This window comes from Amblyomma maculatum, chromosome 6, assembly GCF_055883805.1.
Source record: "Amblyomma maculatum isolate TAMU_Amacu chromosome 6, ASM5588380v1, whole genome shotgun sequence".
NCBI classification, from domain to species: Eukaryota; Metazoa; Arthropoda; class Arachnida; order Ixodida; family Ixodidae; genus Amblyomma; species Amblyomma maculatum.
This window is the reverse complement of record NC_139349.1, coordinates 139,542,586-139,561,871: the sequence shown is the minus strand read 5'-3', so window position 1 is coordinate 139,561,871 and position 19,286 is coordinate 139,542,586. Positions and strand designations below refer to the sequence as shown.

The window sequence follows — 19,286 nt, the reverse complement described above, 5'->3', positions numbered from 1 at the left end:
AACTATGATAACAAAGTTCTTTTCTAGCCGGCTCCTCTAGCCGGTGAGCTCCTGAACTGTGCTACTGAAAATTCCAAAATGATCTTGTTGAGCCTTGCCCCGCCGGGGTGGTGCAGTGGTAAGACGCCCGACTACTGTGCCGGAGTTCCCGGGTTCGAACCCGACCGCGGCGGCTGCGTTTCGATGGAGGCGAAACGAAGAGGCGTCGTGTGCTGTGCGATGTCAGCGCACGTTAAAGATCCCCAGGTGGTCGAAATTACTCCGTAGCCCTCCACTACGGCTCCTCTTTCTCTCTTTCCACTTTCATTCCCACCCTCCTCCCTTCCCTTACGGCGCGGTTCGGGTGTCCACAGAGCAAGTGTGACAGTTACTGCGCCTTTCCCTTCCTGTGAACCAATTTATCTTGTTGAGCCGCGGTTGAATCGTGCTTTTTGTAAAAATTAGGATAAACTTGCGCTTATTCATGGTGGATAAAAACGTCGTGTGAACCAGCCTTGTTAGTTTGGTGTCTGAAGGAATTCCCCGGCCGTACTAATAGTATTATATGCGCTTTCAAATGAAATCGAAATCAATAATACTGGTAGGGCCGTCTTTTGTCAAAGGCTGATGAGCATAAAAAAAAAATATGAGATGAGCAATACCCAACGATTTTCTGTTTGTTATGCTGGATTGCAGATGAGTGTTCCCTGCTCACTGTTGAGTGAGTTGAAATATAACTGCGCCATGTGTGTTTTTTGTAGAGCTCGTCAATTTTATTCACCTGGTGACACTTAGAACAGGAACCTAAAGTGATAATCTTTTGAAGAAGCGGAAAGCCATAGTTATGTTGCGGTAAGGAAGCATTGATTTCTCAGGGCAATTACTGAGTTATGGGTTCTAAGTTTGTTCGTGAGGAGTCCAGGAATAGCACGTGATCAAGGTATTTACCGTCGCTATGGAAACATCAGTATCACCTTCCGCCCCCCTCACAGACACCATCGCTGCCCAGTGTTTATCGCCCGCGTAATGTGGGCAGCATACAACGAGTCAGTTGTAGAAAATGTGGCCGCCTACGCCTTATTCGATGTGTCGAGGCGTGATTGCCTGGAATTTCGGGAGAGTAATCACAAATCTAGCAGTTTATAAACCAAACTTGTTTCCAAGCGTGGCATGCTTTGAAAGAAGAATCTGAAGGTTCGGGATAGTTCCTAAACAGTAGCGCTAAGTGTTGGTGTGCATTTTGGAGATACGCAGAGCCCTTAATAGATCGACACAAACTCGGGTCATAAGCGCAACAGCGACACGTCTGTGTGTTGCTGCTTGTCTAGATATGCTCCAATGTCCTCGCTTTCCACGCACTAACTCCAGAACGTATTCCTGATTGCGATGAACCCCACGAGATGGGACGAGCTGTGCCCTGAAAGCCGTGCTGCGACATGGCAATCATTATGACGGCGGGGGTATGTGCGGTGATCGTACTGTTCGGGGCGGGCGACATTGAAATGAAAGGCCCACGAAATGCGGTGGAGGTTATGGTGATATGTCCATAGTGTCCACCAAATCGGCGTCCTCGGGTTCGCCAGCTGGGAGCTCCATGGGGGCACCAAAGTTATTTTGGTGCTCCTTGCGGAAGTGGCGCACCGCGAAGTAGATGGCGGCGCCGGAGAGCACAACGGTGACTCCGATTAGCAAGCAGCCAAGCACCGGCGCTATGTCACTGTTGAACACTGCGGACAACCTGGCGTACACCGCTGGCGCTACAGTGCTGAAGATGGACAGCCACACATCTATCAGGGTGTCCAACTCGTCCACCTTGCTGCTCGGGTCACGTAGCCAGTCCATGATACTTCTAGGGGCTCGCTTCACCTGCAAAATTGTGACAGTGGTTGGGACGTCATCTTTATAGCGATGCGGAAGTAACGCTTTTGAAGGTGCACCTTAACTATCTGTACGCGACCGTGTGGAAGGAACGGAAATGGTTAGACTTTAATTGAGGGCACAAGGTAGGTAAATGATAGAAGTGACGTGATGAAATTAAATATGACCAAAGTGTGCCGGGAACAGACGCGTGTTATTAATAGGTGAGGTCAACAAGAAATAGACACGTAACGCGATGGCAAGAGTGCTGATGTCCGCCATGTGATAATAGACTGGATTCCATAAAAAAAGAAAACTGTAAAGGACGGCAGAGGGTAAGATGGATGTACAAAATTAGGCACTTTGTGAAAGTAAAATGGTCACAGATTGCTTAAGAGAGGGTCAGTGAAGGGATTTTGGAGTAGTGTTCATTCTGCAGTTGGCAAACGAAGGCTTATAAGGATGACAATGGGTATAATGCGTTGAAATTGACGAGGACGTCTCGCACTAAGCATTCATGCTGAAGTAAAATAATCTCCTTATAAATAAAGCGTTCTTCTAAAAGCAGCGACTATCTTTTGTTCTCTACCAGGCTGCCTGTGAGCAGCGAGAGAATGCCGGTGCAAAGGTGTACAGCGGCCAACAAATGGTTCTCTTTGTGGTCTTGCGGAATATGTTACCGAAGAGCCGCAGATGTGCTCTAGAAATCGGATGCTCCAGCTGAGCGCCTGGAGGCTGTAAGTGATGCAGAAATTATTCAACAACAGCTGCTCGTTAGCTTCTGTATTCTACGGAGTTAAACATTGATATTCACCTGCTTCAGGGTCGCCGGAAGCAATGCTAGCAGCTACTGACTGATGCCGCTGCCGCCGCTAGCGAGTCAAGACAACGTGACTGCGTTAACTGCGCAAAAAAACTGATCGATTTATAAGAAGGGAGAGGCACGGTAACTGTCTCACTTGTTTTCTGTGGACACCTCAACCGCGCCGTAAGGGAAGGGAGGAAGGTGGGAGTGAAAGTGGAAAGTGAGAAAGAGGGGCCGTAGTGGAGGTCTACGGAGTAATTTCGACCACCTGGGGATCTTTAACGTGCGCTGACATCGCACAGCGCACGGACGGCTCTTCATTTCGCCTCCATCGAAACGCAGCCGCCGAGGTCGGGCTCGAACCCGGGTACTCCAGCGCAGTAGTCGGGCGTCTTACCATTGCACCACCCCGGCGGGGCGTTAACTGCGTAGAGTTTGATTTTTTTTATTTTATTTATAGGAAGGGAAAGGCGCGGTAACTGTACCTCACTTGTTTTTTGTGGACACCGCAACCGCGCCGTAAGGGAAGGGAGGAAGATGGGAGTGAAAGTGGATAGAGAGAAAGAGGAGCCGTAGTGGAGGGGTACGGAGTAATTTCGACCACCTGGGGATCTTTAACGTGCGCTGACATCGCACAGCGCACGGACGCCTCTTCGTTTCGCCGCCATCGAAACCCAGCCGCCGAGGTCGGGTTCGAACCCGGGTACTCCAGCGCAGTAGTCGGGCGTCTTACCATTGCACCACCCCGGCGGGGCGTTACCTGCGTAGATGATTTATTGATTTATAGGAAGGAAAAGGCGCGGTAACTGTCTCGCTCGTTTTTTGTGGACTCCTCAACCGCACCGTACGGGAAGGGAGGAAGGCGGGAGTGAAAGGGGAAAGAGAAACACTGTCACCGCCACGACCTACTGGTCACCGCCATGCAGAAAGAGGAGGAGGGGTCGCCCCCTCTTCTTGCGTGGCGGCAAGGGTGCTCTCCGGTTGCTGAAACGCCGGCTCGCCATCAGCAGATCACAGTGCATCCCGTTATAACTCGCTTCACTCGCTAGCAGCATCAGCGGCATCAGTCAGTCTAACTTGCTTCACTCGCTGCAGCATCAGTGGCATCAGTCAGTCGCTGCTATCTCTTCGTCGCGCAACGTTCCTATGGGCCCACGCGTTGCTTACTTCATTTCTCTGACCGCAAAGCTTCTTTCATGGCAGCCAAGAACTGTTAGTGGAGTGTTTCTTAATGAAATACGTGTGAAAAATTAAACACAGGTTGTCTTTAATTGTCTATACAAGTCTTGCTCAAACTCTTTGCCTCAATCTATCGAAAAGTTGAAACAGCTGATGTGCTGCGCTCAAATTTTGCTTTAGGTAGTATCGTAATCGTGGGCAATTTTTTCATTTCTTCTCTATTTCCTTTTCTGTCCGCACGAGGCAGCGGAAGAGGCTCAGCTACAGAGTCCGTAGCAGGCCCGTGCATTTTCTTTTCCTTCTTCCTTCTTACAACAACAACATAATTGGTTTACAGGAAAGGAAAGTCGCATATATGTCACTTGCGGTATCCCGCTGACACATCTCGCGGATAACGTAGCAATGCTCAGGCTTACGCATTTCTCCAGTGCAAATTCTGCAGTGTTCTCGATAATTTCATTTTTTTTCCAAACATACTGACAGTCTCTTTTGAGGCTGTTTTAGGATTGCGGTACATCATGATAGTAACAATAATGTCACGAATGGTCTTTAAGGCGAAAGCATTTATAGGGTTATGGAAAGAAATCCCGTGTGCGAGAGTTGTGTGTGAGCGTTGTGCGGCAGTTGTGCGTGGAAACTGTGGATAGTATCTGTGCATCCAGTCTGTGCGCTGATATGTAACTTGCTAATAACGATATGTGAGGAGAGAAATCAGTAATGACAACGATTGATGGAAATTGATAATTATTAATAAAGTGACCATAAAGATAGCTGCGGTTTAACTCCAGTTAAGCTAAATATTTGCGAGATCAATGTTTGGCTTAGCTTGGTTTTTCGACGTAGACAAAGCCATAGTGCATCTTATGTAGTTACTTTATTTATTCCAATGAATACGCTCTTGTGATCAGTGAAGTGTGTCTTGTGTTCTACTTTGTTGATGGCGTATATTTTCCTGTGTAACTCTATATAATACCAAGTCCAAACTTTTGGCACAATGTGTGGTTGACTTTGGTTGTTGCGAACATAAGTCCCAGTAAAACCGCTCTTCCATAGCTTGGACGAATGAGGAGTCCTTTTCTTTTTTGATGTCCTCGATCACGAGAGCTAACTACTCTTCGTTGCGCCCAAGGATACCAGTAGAGAACACTTCCAAGGCAGTCTGATCGTTTGCCTGTGGAGTGAGCGCAAGAGCGAGCGAACGTGATTGCGTTGCTACGGCAACGGTGTTGCAATGGTGACGGGGCGCCAGCAGTGAGGCCGAGCGGCACGACGGAGCACAGGCCACGCTGAAGAACGGTTCCGACCAGCACAGTATTGCTCTCGTAGTAAAAGGACCAAAATGACTATGAAACGACCAGTATGTCAAGCGAAAACTTGTAATGACCAGAACTGATTGGAAATGAGTAAACATGCAAAGCTATGAGCGGTAATGGCTACAATGACTGGGCATGGCTTGTCATAGCTCAGCATGACAACGTAACGACCACCAATGTGTCAAACGACGACTTGTAATGACGCATCTGACTGGAAATGAGTAAACATGCTTAGCTATGAGTGGTAATGACTACAATGAATAGGCATGACTGAGCACGACTACGGAAAGACCAGTAGAGTAAACGACTTGTAATGATCGCAACTGACTCGAAATGAGTAAACATGCTTGGCTGTGAGCAGTAAGGGCTGCAGTGAGTAGGAATGACATCGGACGGCTGCGTTTTGATGGGGTAAAATCGAAGAGACATCCGTGTGCTATGCAATGTGCGACTTTCCCTCTCACCTTCGTCCCTTCTCTTATGGTGAGATTTAGCTTTCTGCAGAAACAATGCGACAGATATTCCCTTCCCTTCATGTGAACCAATTATTATTAGTGAACAAGAAAACCCGATGCAAAAAATTTCTTCAATACTTTTATTAGTCATGCCACTTCGCCAGAAGCTTCATCTAGAAACAGAAGCAGCCTCTAGGGCGCCCTCGCCCGTCTGCCCGTGTCTCTGTGAGGGCATTGGAGCGGTGCGGGCGCGTTTGCGCTCCGCGGTGCACGTCGGAGAGAGAATATGTGTCTAAATTCAGACGCATACCCGCGAGTGCTGATAATAACTTTCATCTTTCAAATGATATTACTTTGAAACAAGCTCGAAGAAGTGATAGCCAAGGGTGATGGAATAAATGAGGCGTTGGAACGAGAATTTCGATGGCACCAAGTCCATGGTATTTTAATGCTAAAACATTCCTTGGCTCCTGGGTGGCGTGGACACGGCCAGTCGACAAAATCATCCGTAAAACTGTCAGTCATCGATTGCGTAGGCAAATTATATGAGAATTGATTAACGAGCTATTTATACAATAGGAATAAATATATGAGCTAGTGAGGCATATAAAGTATTGCCTAATTAAAAAATGAACAAAATGAGCTGTGAATGAGAGCTGTGAACGTAGCGATTATCCACAAATAACCAGCTAATTTGACCAAATTTGGTATCCAATCTAATTCAGTTGTGATCAACCCGATGGTGGCCTCCAAATTTAAACTGTCAGTCATCGATTGCGTAGGCAAATTATATGAGAATTGATTAACGAGCTATTTATACAATAGGAATAAATATATGAGCTAGTGAGGCATATAAAGTATTGCCTAATTAAAAAATGAACAAAATGAGCTGTGAATGAGAGCTGTGAACGTAGCGATTACCCACAAATAACCAGCTAATTTGACCAAATTTCGTATCCAATCTAATTCAGTTGTGATCAACCTGATGGTGGCCTCCAAATTTGAATGGCCTACCCCAGGAATTTGGCCTCTTGAAGCCCAAAAATTTGATTTCCACAGAATTGGACTGGAGAATTGGAAAAGTGATGTCTAACGTAAATCTTGTAATAAGAATTCAGGGGTCACCACCAAATTGGGATAACCCAACAGTGAAATTTTGCCTCCCTGAACCCCCGAAATCTGACTTTGTTGGAATTTGGCTAACATTAGTGCTCAGCCTAATTTTAGCGTGGCCAACACAAGAACGATTTTAAAATTTGGATGGCTCGCGCCTCCCGAAAAATTCAAAGAGCACTGTAGAATCTAACTGTATAAATATGAAAGCCTGAGCGTTTTTGCGGCACATTGTGCATCGGGTTTGCTCTCGTTATCATTGTAAACTAAATGTATCGCCATTATCGTCGCTACAATATAATTATTATCATTATCATTAATTGCAGAGCCATCATCATGGCGACTGTCATCCTCACGTTAAATAAGGAGAATTACGAGGTGCCTCCCGCAATCTCAGGCGCGGCTGAGTTGGTAAAAGCACTTGACTGGGGGATCCGAGGGGTCGAGGTTCGATTCCCGGTGGACACATGCTTCTTACTTTTTTTTGTAATAGACAGGTGGATTGGACATTTTCTCGCCACGGTTTCTGCGGACGGCACTCTTGAGCTGCTAGAATAAGCATTAGAATTTCATCCCTTGACCTTCAAAGTTTGACTTCGTCCGATTCGATCAATAAAAACTCCAACTAAGCAACAGTAGTAAGCAACGAAACGCAGAACTTATGAAGGAACTTAATTGAATTCGAAATTCCTGTTCATTTCGGTATATAAGCAGATTTAAAAGCAACCCTGGGCATTTTGGGCAGTGCTATGTACTGTCGTCAGAGAAATATATCTGCCGTGTTCCTGCATGAAGCATTGTATGTGGAAACCTGAGGTAGATCTGGTGTCCTTCGATGACCTTGCCGGACAGTGATGCATGGTTGCAGTAATTGCAACTCAATATTCCGAAGAAAAAAAAACAACTTACTTTGTTCTTCTTGGAAGAAACAGTGGGAAAAAACATTTCCTGTTTCAAATCGAAATATTTCAGCAATAAGTGCGTCAATTGGTGTCAGACAAGCGTTAACAAGAGCAAGTAATATCGTGCGATCGGATTTCGCTAACATAATACTGGGTCTATAGCGGTCCTCAGTGTCCCTTCACGGCGCATATCTTCGACTTGTGTTGGTACGATTTTAGCCCTCCCAATGAGATTGCATGACCTCCCTAATCTTCTTAAATTTCTGGCCGCCGCCTTTGTCGTGCACCCCTAGAAATGTTTAACCTTCCAGAGGTGAGCAAGGTTTCATTAGTAATATCTTTAACTCGAGAGCGTCAAAGGTCCTGTTATGCAGCCAATGCGCCTCCGGCGCTGGGAGCAAAACATTGCAAGCATGGTTCTAGCAGGTGGTAGTTTTACAGTTGATAATGCCGAGCGCTAATTCATCGATGGGTTTTGGGACGTAAGAATACCTTTTGCTGTCTGAAAATAAGGAGCTGAATGCTGGGGTCGCACATTTGAGAGAGTCGTGGACTATGGTTCAACTTTCATAGGCTTTTGGACAACCAGTAAAGCGCGCTTCTGCGTGTTCAGGAATGTTAGAACGACCTGGTTAAAGATGTTTTTTATCTGCTTGTCATGTGGCCCATTATGACCAACAGCAGATTAACAAGGGGGCTTAGGAGTGCGTGCTAAGAAGAATGAGGTACGAGAGACAGAAGTTACTCTCAAATAAGAAAGCTGACACCCCATGCGCGGAAACAAGGAACCTCGGTGAGAATCAGAGGTTGGAGCCAATTACCTTCCACGACTTCCGCTTAAGGCAAAGGTTATGTGTCCCCGATATTTTAGGCAAAATTATATCTCCATTGCCTCTGCATGTTTTTTCTCTCAGCAAGTAATGCAGCCTTCTGGGGCAACAAAGCAGGCGCTTCAGCCTTAACTAGTTGCTTTGTAAACCCCGTCGCTGTCAAGTCGGTTTTTCAGAACGGAGTGTCAATATGGTGCTCGAGTTTCAGTTTATCACTAATGAGTACAGGTGTCATATGCCCCTCTTCTGTGCATTTTTTTCATGCTGAGAATTCCATCAGGGATTGTAAAAGGAAGGACAGTCAGTATATGTACACTAAAGCTTAAAAGCATACATATTATTACATGATGTACAGTGTTAAATACAGCATACAACAATAGAAAAAATGGGTATAGATTAATTACACGAATATGGATGATAACAAATAGTAAAAAAGGCATATGACACGAAAACTTTCAGTCGCAGAGTCAGTGACGGAATCAGTATTAGTTCTAATTGACAGTCAAGGCCTAATAAAGCTACAAAATACTAAAAAAGGAAAAACAATCGACTACAATGAGTTCAAAACATGAATCGGGCACAAACAGGCGAATGAAAATATCAAAAGAACAAGGAAGTATGAAAATAAGGAATACAATTTTACGACGATGCGTATAGTTCATCTGCAATAAGGGAACTAAACGCAGGTAAGGACGGGCTGCTAGTAATGGGCGTGTGTAATATGTTCCATTCTCGTGTTGCCCTTGCAAAAAATGAGTATTTGAGATATCAGTATGAAATGAAACTTTGTCTAATGTATATGTAAGGTTATAACAGATTAGTCTGTTCGACGACGTCGGCATATACTTAGTAATAGGCAGTTTTAGTTGACTGTGTAGTACCTGGGCCCGTATTCCGAGTTTGCGTCGTTATCGAAAGTGTAGCTATCTCCTCGACTTCGAGTCATCCGATTGGTGCAAACGCCGAAACATGATATTTCCACCTCTTCCGGTACCGCAGTGGCAACACCCGGTTCCGGCGTTTCGACGGATCAGATGACTCGAGGTCACGTGAGATAGCGACACTTCGATAACGACGCAAACTCGGAATACGGGCCCTGCTGTATGATTATAAGTTTTGTAAGATAAGCTCTGTTTTCCAAAGTTAGAAGGTCTGCCCGTTTGAGTAATTGTGTTGGCGAATCTGTAATGGAGTGTTTATTATATTGATACGGGGCAGAAGGCTAGCAGAGGAAACCACAGCAGGTGATGAGCAAGTGTTCACAGCACAGCAGAGCAGAACACAGCAAGTGTTCAGGCAAGTCCCAACGGTTTCTTCAGCTTCGTCGTCTCTCACTCTATTTTCTATCGTCGTCCTCTTCAGTGGCATATACGTAACATTACCCCGCCACGAAAAGCACCGCCCCGGTGCGTACTACGTCGAGGAACTAAAGCTGGAGTGGTAGGGCTTCATGCGAGCGACATGAACGATTTCTGAACGTGGCATATCGAACTGTTGGCGTGGGTGCACTTCGTATGTCACAGAAGTGACTGGCCGTAAAACACGGTAGGGGCCTGTGTACCGCGGCAAGAGCTTCTCACAGTGCCCAATTCTACGAGCGGGAGTCCAGAGCAAGACGAGCGAGTCCGGAGAGTAGTGGACATCGCGATGTCGAGAATCATGGCGCCGTTTTTGGGAGTTCTGGGAAGAAGTCAGTCGGCGGCGAGCAACAACACGAGCGGCGTCAGCTCTGTATATGGCGTCTTGAACACAGGAGCTTGCATCAGTGGTGTGAGGCAGTACGCTGTAAAACGCAAGAGAGGTGTCACGGCCGAACAGGAGATAGTAGGGCGAGTAGCCCATTGTGTCGTGACGGGAGGAATTATATGCAAACGTAACAAACGGTAAAGTAATATCCCAGTCACAGTGATCAGCCGATACATACATTGACAGCATGTCCGTGAGTGTGCGATTCAGGCGTTCGGTGAGGCCGTTCGTTTGTGGATGGTAAGCGGTGGTGAAGTAGTGCTTAATAGAGCAGTATCGGAGATTTTCTTCGACTACTCGAGCAAGAAAGCAACGGCCATGGTCAGTGAGCAGCTGGCGTGGAGCACCGTGAAGCAAGATAACGTCGTGGAGGAGAAACGCAGCCACATCAGTTGCACATCTGGTGGGTATCGCTCGTGTAACGGCATAGCGCGTGGTATATTCCGTAGCCACCGCAATTCATTTATTCCCTGAAGCAGACAGAGGAAAAGGGCCGAGGAGATCAAGGCCAACTCGGTAAAATGGGTCTATTGGGATGTCGATCGGTTGTAGGGATCCAGCAGGCACAACCGAGGGCTTCTCCCGCCGCTGGCACCTTTCACAAGAAGCCACGTAACGACGAACAGAGCGGTAGAGGCCTGGCCAAAAGAAGCGCCGGCGGACGCTGTCGTAATTACGAGATACGCCAAGATGACCCGCTGTGGGCGCGTCATGCCGCTGCTGAAGAACGGTGGCACGCAGGTGTTCGGGTACTACGAGCAGAAGCTCAGCGCCATCTGGTCGCATATACCGCCGATATAAAGCGCCGTTGAGGAGCACAAACAAAGCAAGAGTGGCGTCAGGGTGATCAGTGCTGAGGCGTTTGATAATGGCGCAAAGCTTGGGATCTAAACGCTGCTCATGACGAATGTTTAAAAGGTCAGAGATGGACAGCACACAGGTATCATCACACTAGCTTTCCGGCGGCGGATCTACCGGGTTACGGAACAGGCAATCGGCATCAGTGTGTAGCCAGCCGGACTTGTGAACGACAGAAAAAGTGCATTCGTGAAGACGCAGCGCCGAACGCACCAGACGACCAGTAGGGTCCTTCAGCGTAGAAAGCCAACATAAGGCGTGGTGGTCGGTGATGACGGAGAACGGGCGGCCAAACAAGTAAGGGCGAAATTTCGTAATGCCCCACACTAAGATGATACGGGGCAGATGGCTAGCACAGGAAACCACAGCAGGTGATGGGCAACTGTTCAAAGCACAGTAGAGCTGAAGACAGCAAGTGTTCAGGCAAGTCCCAACGGTTTCTTCAGCTTCGTCATCACTCACTCTATTTTCTATCGTCGTCCTCTTCGATGGCATATACGTAACATTATATTAATCTTAGTGACTTCCTTTGTAACGCCTCAGTTTTTTAAAGGACTGTTTAGTAAATGGGGAACAAACCTTATTAGCGTAATCTAGTACCGGTCTAATAAGTGTTCTCTTTGCAAGTAACTTTGTTTCAGATGGTGCCAGTTTAACGCGCCTGGTAATAAAGAATAGCTGTTGTAATACGGTTGACGTGATGTTGTTAACATTATTGTACCATCTGAAGTCAGAAGTTAGGGCCACACCAAGGTACTTATGCTCATGAACAGATCCAAGGGGATTGTGGTTAAGGGTGCACTGAAAGGCTGATGTATGTTTTTTCTTATTATTGATAAAAGAATATATTTATTCAAATTGATATTTCTGATTGTGATATTTCTAACTATGCGCATCATAGCCGCAGTTGTTTTTGCGCCATAAAACTCCGTATATGTTCTAACCATGAAGAAGACTAAACGCAAGACACTGCTGTCGACTACAACTACCTTGCCAGTCCTCGCAAACTCCAGCGTCAATTTATGAGTTTTTTTTGCGGTACCATTGTGAAATACTGCACAACTCTTGGTGTTTCCAAATCTATGCAACACTGTCCCTGCATAAGACTGAAAAGTAGCAGATCATCGCTTCTGGCACATGCAAACCATATTTCCAAGGTGAATGATTGTCTGCATCTTGATAGTTTAATATAAAATGGCAGTCCTCATGAACTTGACTCGATTAGCGTAGATTTTTTTACTTTCCTCTGCTATATAGTTGCCAGCAGGACTTCCCTGGGCAATTGGTTTTTGCAATGTGTCTACATCTTCCGCAAACGCAGAGCCTGCAATTTTATCACGTCTTGTGGATTCGAGGGACTTCATCATTGGCACTGAAATACTGTCCCGGTTCCCTGGGTGCTCCACAGTACATTGCTGACTCAGCGTGCTGGCCACAAAGCAATGAGGAAAGAAAAAGATACGTGTTTTTCACCTAAACGCGTATTGATCAAATACCGCGATATATACGATTTGTCGCGCGGTGAACTCCGGTTTGTCGACGCGCTTATTTATTAGATTGGTTGGGTTGCGTTTAAAGTCCCAAAGCAACTAAGGCTATGAGAGACATCGTAGTTGAGGGGTGCTTATTGAGGCTAGAGCCTTATATGTCTCACGAGACTCAAAAGGTGTCTTCGGAATTTCCCCGCGGACTGTCACCGGAGGTCGGGGTCCCAAACGATGACATGACGTCGTACGAAGGTGTACGCCCCTCATTAATTGTTTCACATAGTGCAATGCTGTCACATAGCGCAATTATCAGTCATATGGCGTTACAACACGTGCAGTAGCATCCAGGCTTAAGATGTAATGATACATACAAAATTAAGGTGGAAATTAGTTTATGCAAAATTATGGTATTTATATGGCATTTACCCTTGTTCAGTTCTTTTTCATACCGTGCAAACCATCGTCTTCCTTTCGTTCTACCTGAATCCTCAACAACGGAAGGTGACGACGGAACAAGGTAAGCAGCCTCCTCTTCTTTCACTGGCACACGTAGCCCTTATCGGTGACAGTCAGTACAAGTACATTCACACTCACTTCCCTTCTGGAGAACACGCGCCTTACATTAGGTTTCAAAGCGGCGCCAAGACTGATGACATAAGGAAACTCATAGCACCACGGTACATCACCCATTTCATCATTCATTGCGGTACTAACGAATTGAAACACAGCACCGGAGAACAGACGATTCAAGCCATGCAAACGCTCATACACGATGTTCATTCCAACAAACCAGACGCAAGACTCACACTGACGACCATCCTACTTAGGCTCACAAACAAGCACCAAATGTACATGTACCAGTCATGCGCCCTAGCAGCACACGCAGAGAGCGCATCTAAAGTTAACCACTTCTTTCTTGACATGGAACTCAGTCATGAACACGTAGATGTCATCCACTACGCTGTAGTCCATCTCTGGCACACCTGGCCAGAGAAGGACTACACCCCAACTTTGGAGGCGTCCGACTAATGGCAAACATGATCAAGTATAGAATCAGGACCTCATTTAAGTGGACGCAGCCATGTGAACCTATCACGCGAACCCCTCTGGCCAGCACGGATCAACTGAACACACACAAAACTGACAACGAACCGGAACGCCCACGACCTCCCATTGTCAGTACCCGCGACATGTGCACACAAACGGAGTCCGTGGAACCAGCCCCAGTGGAACAACACACGCGCACAGACCCGAAGACATACCGCAGTTTCTTCACACATACACCCACTCATTCTGGGAGAAACACCAGCTGCCAGGCGGACACCGAAGTGGACTTCATCACGAACACCAGCCCTAAGCCAGCTACAACCAAACACGTAACGCATGTCAGGAGGTCCACTTGGAACAACAAGAAATGACTCGCTCTTAGAGCCGAAATCGCCCAGCATAAACGTCGCCCTTTTCTTGTTGCCAGGAAATTAGCCGCTAAGCGCAGTAACTACATATCGCATTTAGATACTTACGAACATTATTACACGAAAGCAATGGTACTGAAAAAACTTCAGATAAATGTAAAGTGTGCTCTCGGCACACTTCACCCTGAACTATTCATTCGCTGGAATAATATTTTAGATGACGCGTCATTAGCTTTGATAGCCATTTTAAAACAGCACTGTCAGGAAAAAGTCGATGAACTTAACGACCAAATGGCCAAACTAGCGCTAACCGCGGACGAGCATCAAGTACTAAAAGAATTCGTGAAAAGGAAAGAACAAAAACTTCAGGTTAAAAAACAGCGTAAATTCAGAAGGGATCAGCAGTCGGTAGATAATGACACACATTGGCAGCGAGGAATACCTCCTGCAGTTTCACAACAACGACGGATATCACCTACTAGACAGGACACAGATGATAGCAACATCATTGACATTTCTAAATCTCTAAACTATAATGATAAACAAATTCTAAGGCGAAGCCTGACTTTCTGCCCAACGAATAACAGCTTTAATGAATATGAACTTCACCGAGATATAAATGAATTCGCAAGAAGAATGCGTATTAAGGAATTCTTCGCTGAAAATCCAAACAATGTGCCGGAAGCTTCTAACCTACTCAGAGCCTCCAGTACATGGTTTCCTGATGCAGAGCGCAGCCCCGAACTAGACCTATACATTAAATCTGTCTAAAAAAAATTATTGAAAAAACAAAGCTAGCTCGAAAGCCATAAAACCTCTCTCTAACTGAAAGAACAACTCTTGACAACCTAGCTTCTAGAAGTGACTTAGTTAACAAGCCTGCAGACAAAGGTGGTAGCATAGTGATTCTCCCTATTGAAAATTACAAAAATGAGGCAGATAGACAGCTTAAGAACTCTTGCCACTACGAAAAGTTAAATACCGACCCGACAGAGGAATTCAGTGAAGTCATCCTGAATAAAATAACAGATCTTTTAACCAGGCAACTAATTACTGAGATGGATCATAAATTCCTTCAGCGGTCAAACAAACAAGCAGGTCTTTTTTACCTACGGCCCAAGATCCATAAGGTTTCCGCAGAAACATTTTTTACCATAGACGTACCAGGAATACCGATTGTTTCTAACAATAATACGCCCACAGAAAACCTCTCAATATTCCTAAATCACCACCTAGCAGACCTCCCGACCCAGCTTTCTTCGTTTGTGCAGCACACACCTCACTTTCTCCGAATTATTGAGCATATTAATAACACCACCAATCATGCAGATGATTGTATACTTGTGACACTTGACGTCGCGGCACTCTACACTATTATTCCTATCAATAAAGGTATCAACGCCCTCTCTGAAGAATTAGTCAACGACCACAATCCGCATGCCTCTGAAGTTTATCTCTCGCTCCTTAAACTAGTCCTAACTTTAAATTATGTCGAGTTCGATTCATCCTATTATTTGCAGATATTGGGCACCAGCATGGGTACTCCATTCGCGCCGACATACGGGAATATATTCATGGGAGTTCTAGAATCCAATATACTAAATTTATTCCCGGAAAAGCCATTTATATACCTTCGCTATATTGACGATATTTTCATGATATGGCAGCATGGATAAGAATCAATTCAGTCGTTCGTCTCGCATTTTAATAATCATCACACTAGCATTAACTTCACTTGCCAGTCGTCGCAATTAAAAGTCGACTTTCTCGACACCACGGTGTCAGTGGAAAATGGAAAACATAAAATTTTTGGTACAGAAAGCCAACGGATAAGCAACAATACCTAGACATTACGAGTCATCATACGAGACATTGTAAGCAAGGAATATTTGTAGGACAGGCGACACGGCTTAGAAATATACGTAGCCATGATAATGACTACCTAAACGAACTACATTCATTGAAAGCAACACTAATCCAGAGAAACTACCCCGGTGACTCCCTTAATACGGCCCTCGAAAAAGCAAGCACTTTAAACCGCAACGATGTGCTCACGAAATGACCAAAGGCCAACACTGAACGCCAGCCTTCTCTTGTAACTAAATACTTCAATGCCCTTTCAAACATAAGCAATATTGTGCGGAAATACCATTCCATGCTAATGTGTAATGAACGCCTCAAGAAAATATTTCCGGAGGAACCAAGGTTAACATACAAACGTAACGCAAATCTCAGAGTTATTCTAGTACATTCTAAACTCGACAAAAACAATCCAACACAACGCTCTTGCTCTCGACCTAGATGTAAGACGTGCAGTCATATACAAAAAGACACCACGGTTAAAAGCAATACAAGCGATTTCACTTTTCACATAAAATCAGGCTTTAACTGCACATCTTCAAACGTTATCTACCTTCTAGAATGCTCCTTCTGCCATAAACAGTACATCGGAGAGACAGGACAACCAATTAACATACAGCTTAATGGACTTCTGGCAGACGTAGGCAAAAACCTCCCGAAAGCAGTTTTCCAGCATTTCAATCAGAAAGACCATAAGTTCGAAAAAATTAAATTATATATTCTGCAGTCAGGCTTTAAATCTGCAAGGGACAGAAAATATAGAGAGGCATATCTAATTCATAAATTTAGAACATTGGAACCGGCAGGAATAAATATATCTAAGGGAACGTTAGAATCCCATAGGTATATTCCCTCTCCATCATAACTATTCGGGAAAAGAATCTCACATAGCGTTAATTGTACAGTTTATTCACAACGCATGTACACTCTATTCCTTTCCGCAATAGCATAACCTTACACCTTCCTTTAAACACATTTCCTCCTTATCACTTGTTGCTTGAATTTGTCCTCAAACATTTTTTATTATTATTTTTTATTTCTTTTTTTTCATGTTAGTTGCGGTTCCCTGTGCGGTTACTATCCTGTGACTTTGTACTTCTCCCCCACACCACCCCTCACCCCTTTGCAGAAAGTTTTAAGAATTGTCCCGCTTAGATATATGCCTTATCAGGGCCCTTCGCATTGTGAGGTGTATCTGCACCAAACCCGCCTAAGTGATGACTAATCATCTACCCGGTACTGTGGCTTTTTTCCTGGTACTGCCGCTTTTACTTCTTTTGTAGGTCACAGGATCTCTGGTTCCAGGTTGAGATAGGTAATTAAGATTATTATTTTTTTTGTCAGTAGTGGTTCGCTGTGCGGTTATTATCCTGTGACTTTGTACTTCCCCCTACCTCCTCCTTTTACGAATTGTTCCCCTAGATATATGCCTTATCAGGGCCCTTTGCATAGCCTGTCCTTTTGTAAGGTGTATCTGCACCAAACCGGCTTAAGTGGTGACTAATAACCTACCCGGCATTGTAGTTTTTCCCGGTACTGCCGCTTTTACTTCTTTTGCAGGCGATAGAATCCCTGGTTCAAGGCTGACAAGTACATACTGAAGATTTTTTTTTCTTTCACTTCATGACCCACTTTCTTCTCACCCATCCTCTCCTCCCCACTCCTTCACACCCACTTTTCCCTCCCCAGCGCTTCTTCTTCGGAAGCAAAAACGTATTTAAACCCCCGCCAGTGATGATCGCATTACCCAGACGAAGACAAGTCCACTTGTCGAAACGTTGGCTCATCTGCGAACTGAGGCTTACCCCATTTACCCCCATTTACTCTTGCTCAGTTCTTTTTCATACCGTGCAAACAATCTTCTTCCTTTCGTTCTACCTGGATCTTCATACTTATCATGTAACATTAACTAAGTCATGACAAGAATTTCCATGTTATTCAGGATGGTGAAAGAGCAGCAGCAGTATCAAAGGACCGCAGCCCTTACACCAAAGCTATCTTTAAATCACATTCATAGACCCAATGTACAGTACGCTGTCCTGCTGAGTCTTGGCGGTGCAGGTCTATCTACATGCCGATATTGTCTGCTAACGAGGCAAATGAAATTTCTGTTATTAGATAAAACGTTGCCCCTACTTATCCAAAAGTTTCAAGTAGAGTATTCGCCCCTAAAATCTGATGTCTTGGTTCATGCCTAACCGACGGTGAGCTAATAACTTGATCAAATAGTTTCTTACAGCATTCAGAAGAGCGCGCCATTCCACACCTCTATCTCTCTTTCATGCATCCCAACGTTTAGCATTAGCCGTCACCTCGTCTAGGATACTAGCCCTGAGTGTAGCTTTGGGGCTTGCTCCACCGGAAAGGAAACGGCGTGGCATGCTTAGGTCGTATCATTGCCTGCGACTAATATGATTACTTTCTCTGCCTAGAAAATAAGGAAAACGACGGCAGATTATTTTGCCTCATATCCTGACCGCTGTTGTCCGACGCTAAAGCTGACACGTTCTGAACAGAGCGGGTGAAGGAGATAAGGATCTAGGAATATCGGCACTCCCAGACAAGGCCAATTGCACAGTCCTGTGTTTGCCCTGGGGTCATCTGTCGGCGAAGTGCAAGGGAGTAAAGCGATTTGTTACCTTGAATTTATGGCAACAAATGTTGCACTCGTCACTTTTGCAGTGTAGCAGCCACTGCTCGAGGCACTTCCCATGAACGAGCCCGATAGTGCCTCGACAGTTGCAAGGCGACAGCAGGCTGCCATCTTGGGAGCCGTTGAAGCAGATGCGGCACACGCCCGACTCGCTCATGCTGGACGAGTCCTCCACGTTGTCGGAGCCGTCTTGCGTGGTGCAGGCGCTACCACCGGCTACCGCGGAAAGCGGCGAATCATCTTTGGGCCGCCTCTCCAGGCGAGTCATGGCGGCCTTCGTGGTCAGCTCATCAGACCCATCTTTGTCTTTTTCCTTCAGAAGACATGGTATATACCCACAGTGGGGGATCGGCCATGGGTTTGGTGCTGACACAACCAAATATTTTTGCACCGCACGTACATTAAAATTTATAAATAAATGTCGGTGGGTAATGTTTCGGAATAATTGAAGATGGCACGGGCAGTATAATGAAGGAAAAATAGCTAAGTGAATAAAATAAACTGCCGCTCGGGGAACGACGTCGGCATTATTATCATACTTCAATAAACCTTTGCCGAATTCAAAATTAAGTTTATTCCAAGAATCTGCTGATTCCAGCCAGCATTCGCAAATCCATCCCTTTTTACATTTATTTGCTACATGGTTCCATCTTATCACAACAATTTGGTTTTGTTAAATACTTGGGTATATATAACAAACGACAAGATGAAGTAGCTACCCTTAATTAGGAACAGTGTGCATAAAGGCGCGCGTTCCTTTCGCTGGCAGGTGCAGAGCAACAACAAAAAATGCGGTATGCGTGGGGACACTGGGGTCTTTCTTTGTAAGATTTA

General features: G+C 45.4%; 1 protein-coding gene across 1 annotated transcript; it reads right to left on the bottom strand.

Annotated features, from left to right (window-relative positions):
• Positions 1-725: 725 nt before the first annotated feature.
• LOC146186878 (uncharacterized) lies at positions 726-18,720 on the bottom strand. Its single transcript, XM_084608132.1, has 2 exons — positions 18,439-18,720; positions 726-1,845 (listed from the first exon to the last, which is right to left on the bottom strand). The coding sequence occupies exons 1-2, from the start codon at positions 18,718-18,720 to the stop codon at positions 1,510-1,512; spliced, it is 618 nt and encodes a 205-aa protein (XP_084464258.1). The 3' UTR covers positions 726-1,509.
• Between the last annotated feature and the right edge of the window lie 566 nt (positions 18,721-19,286).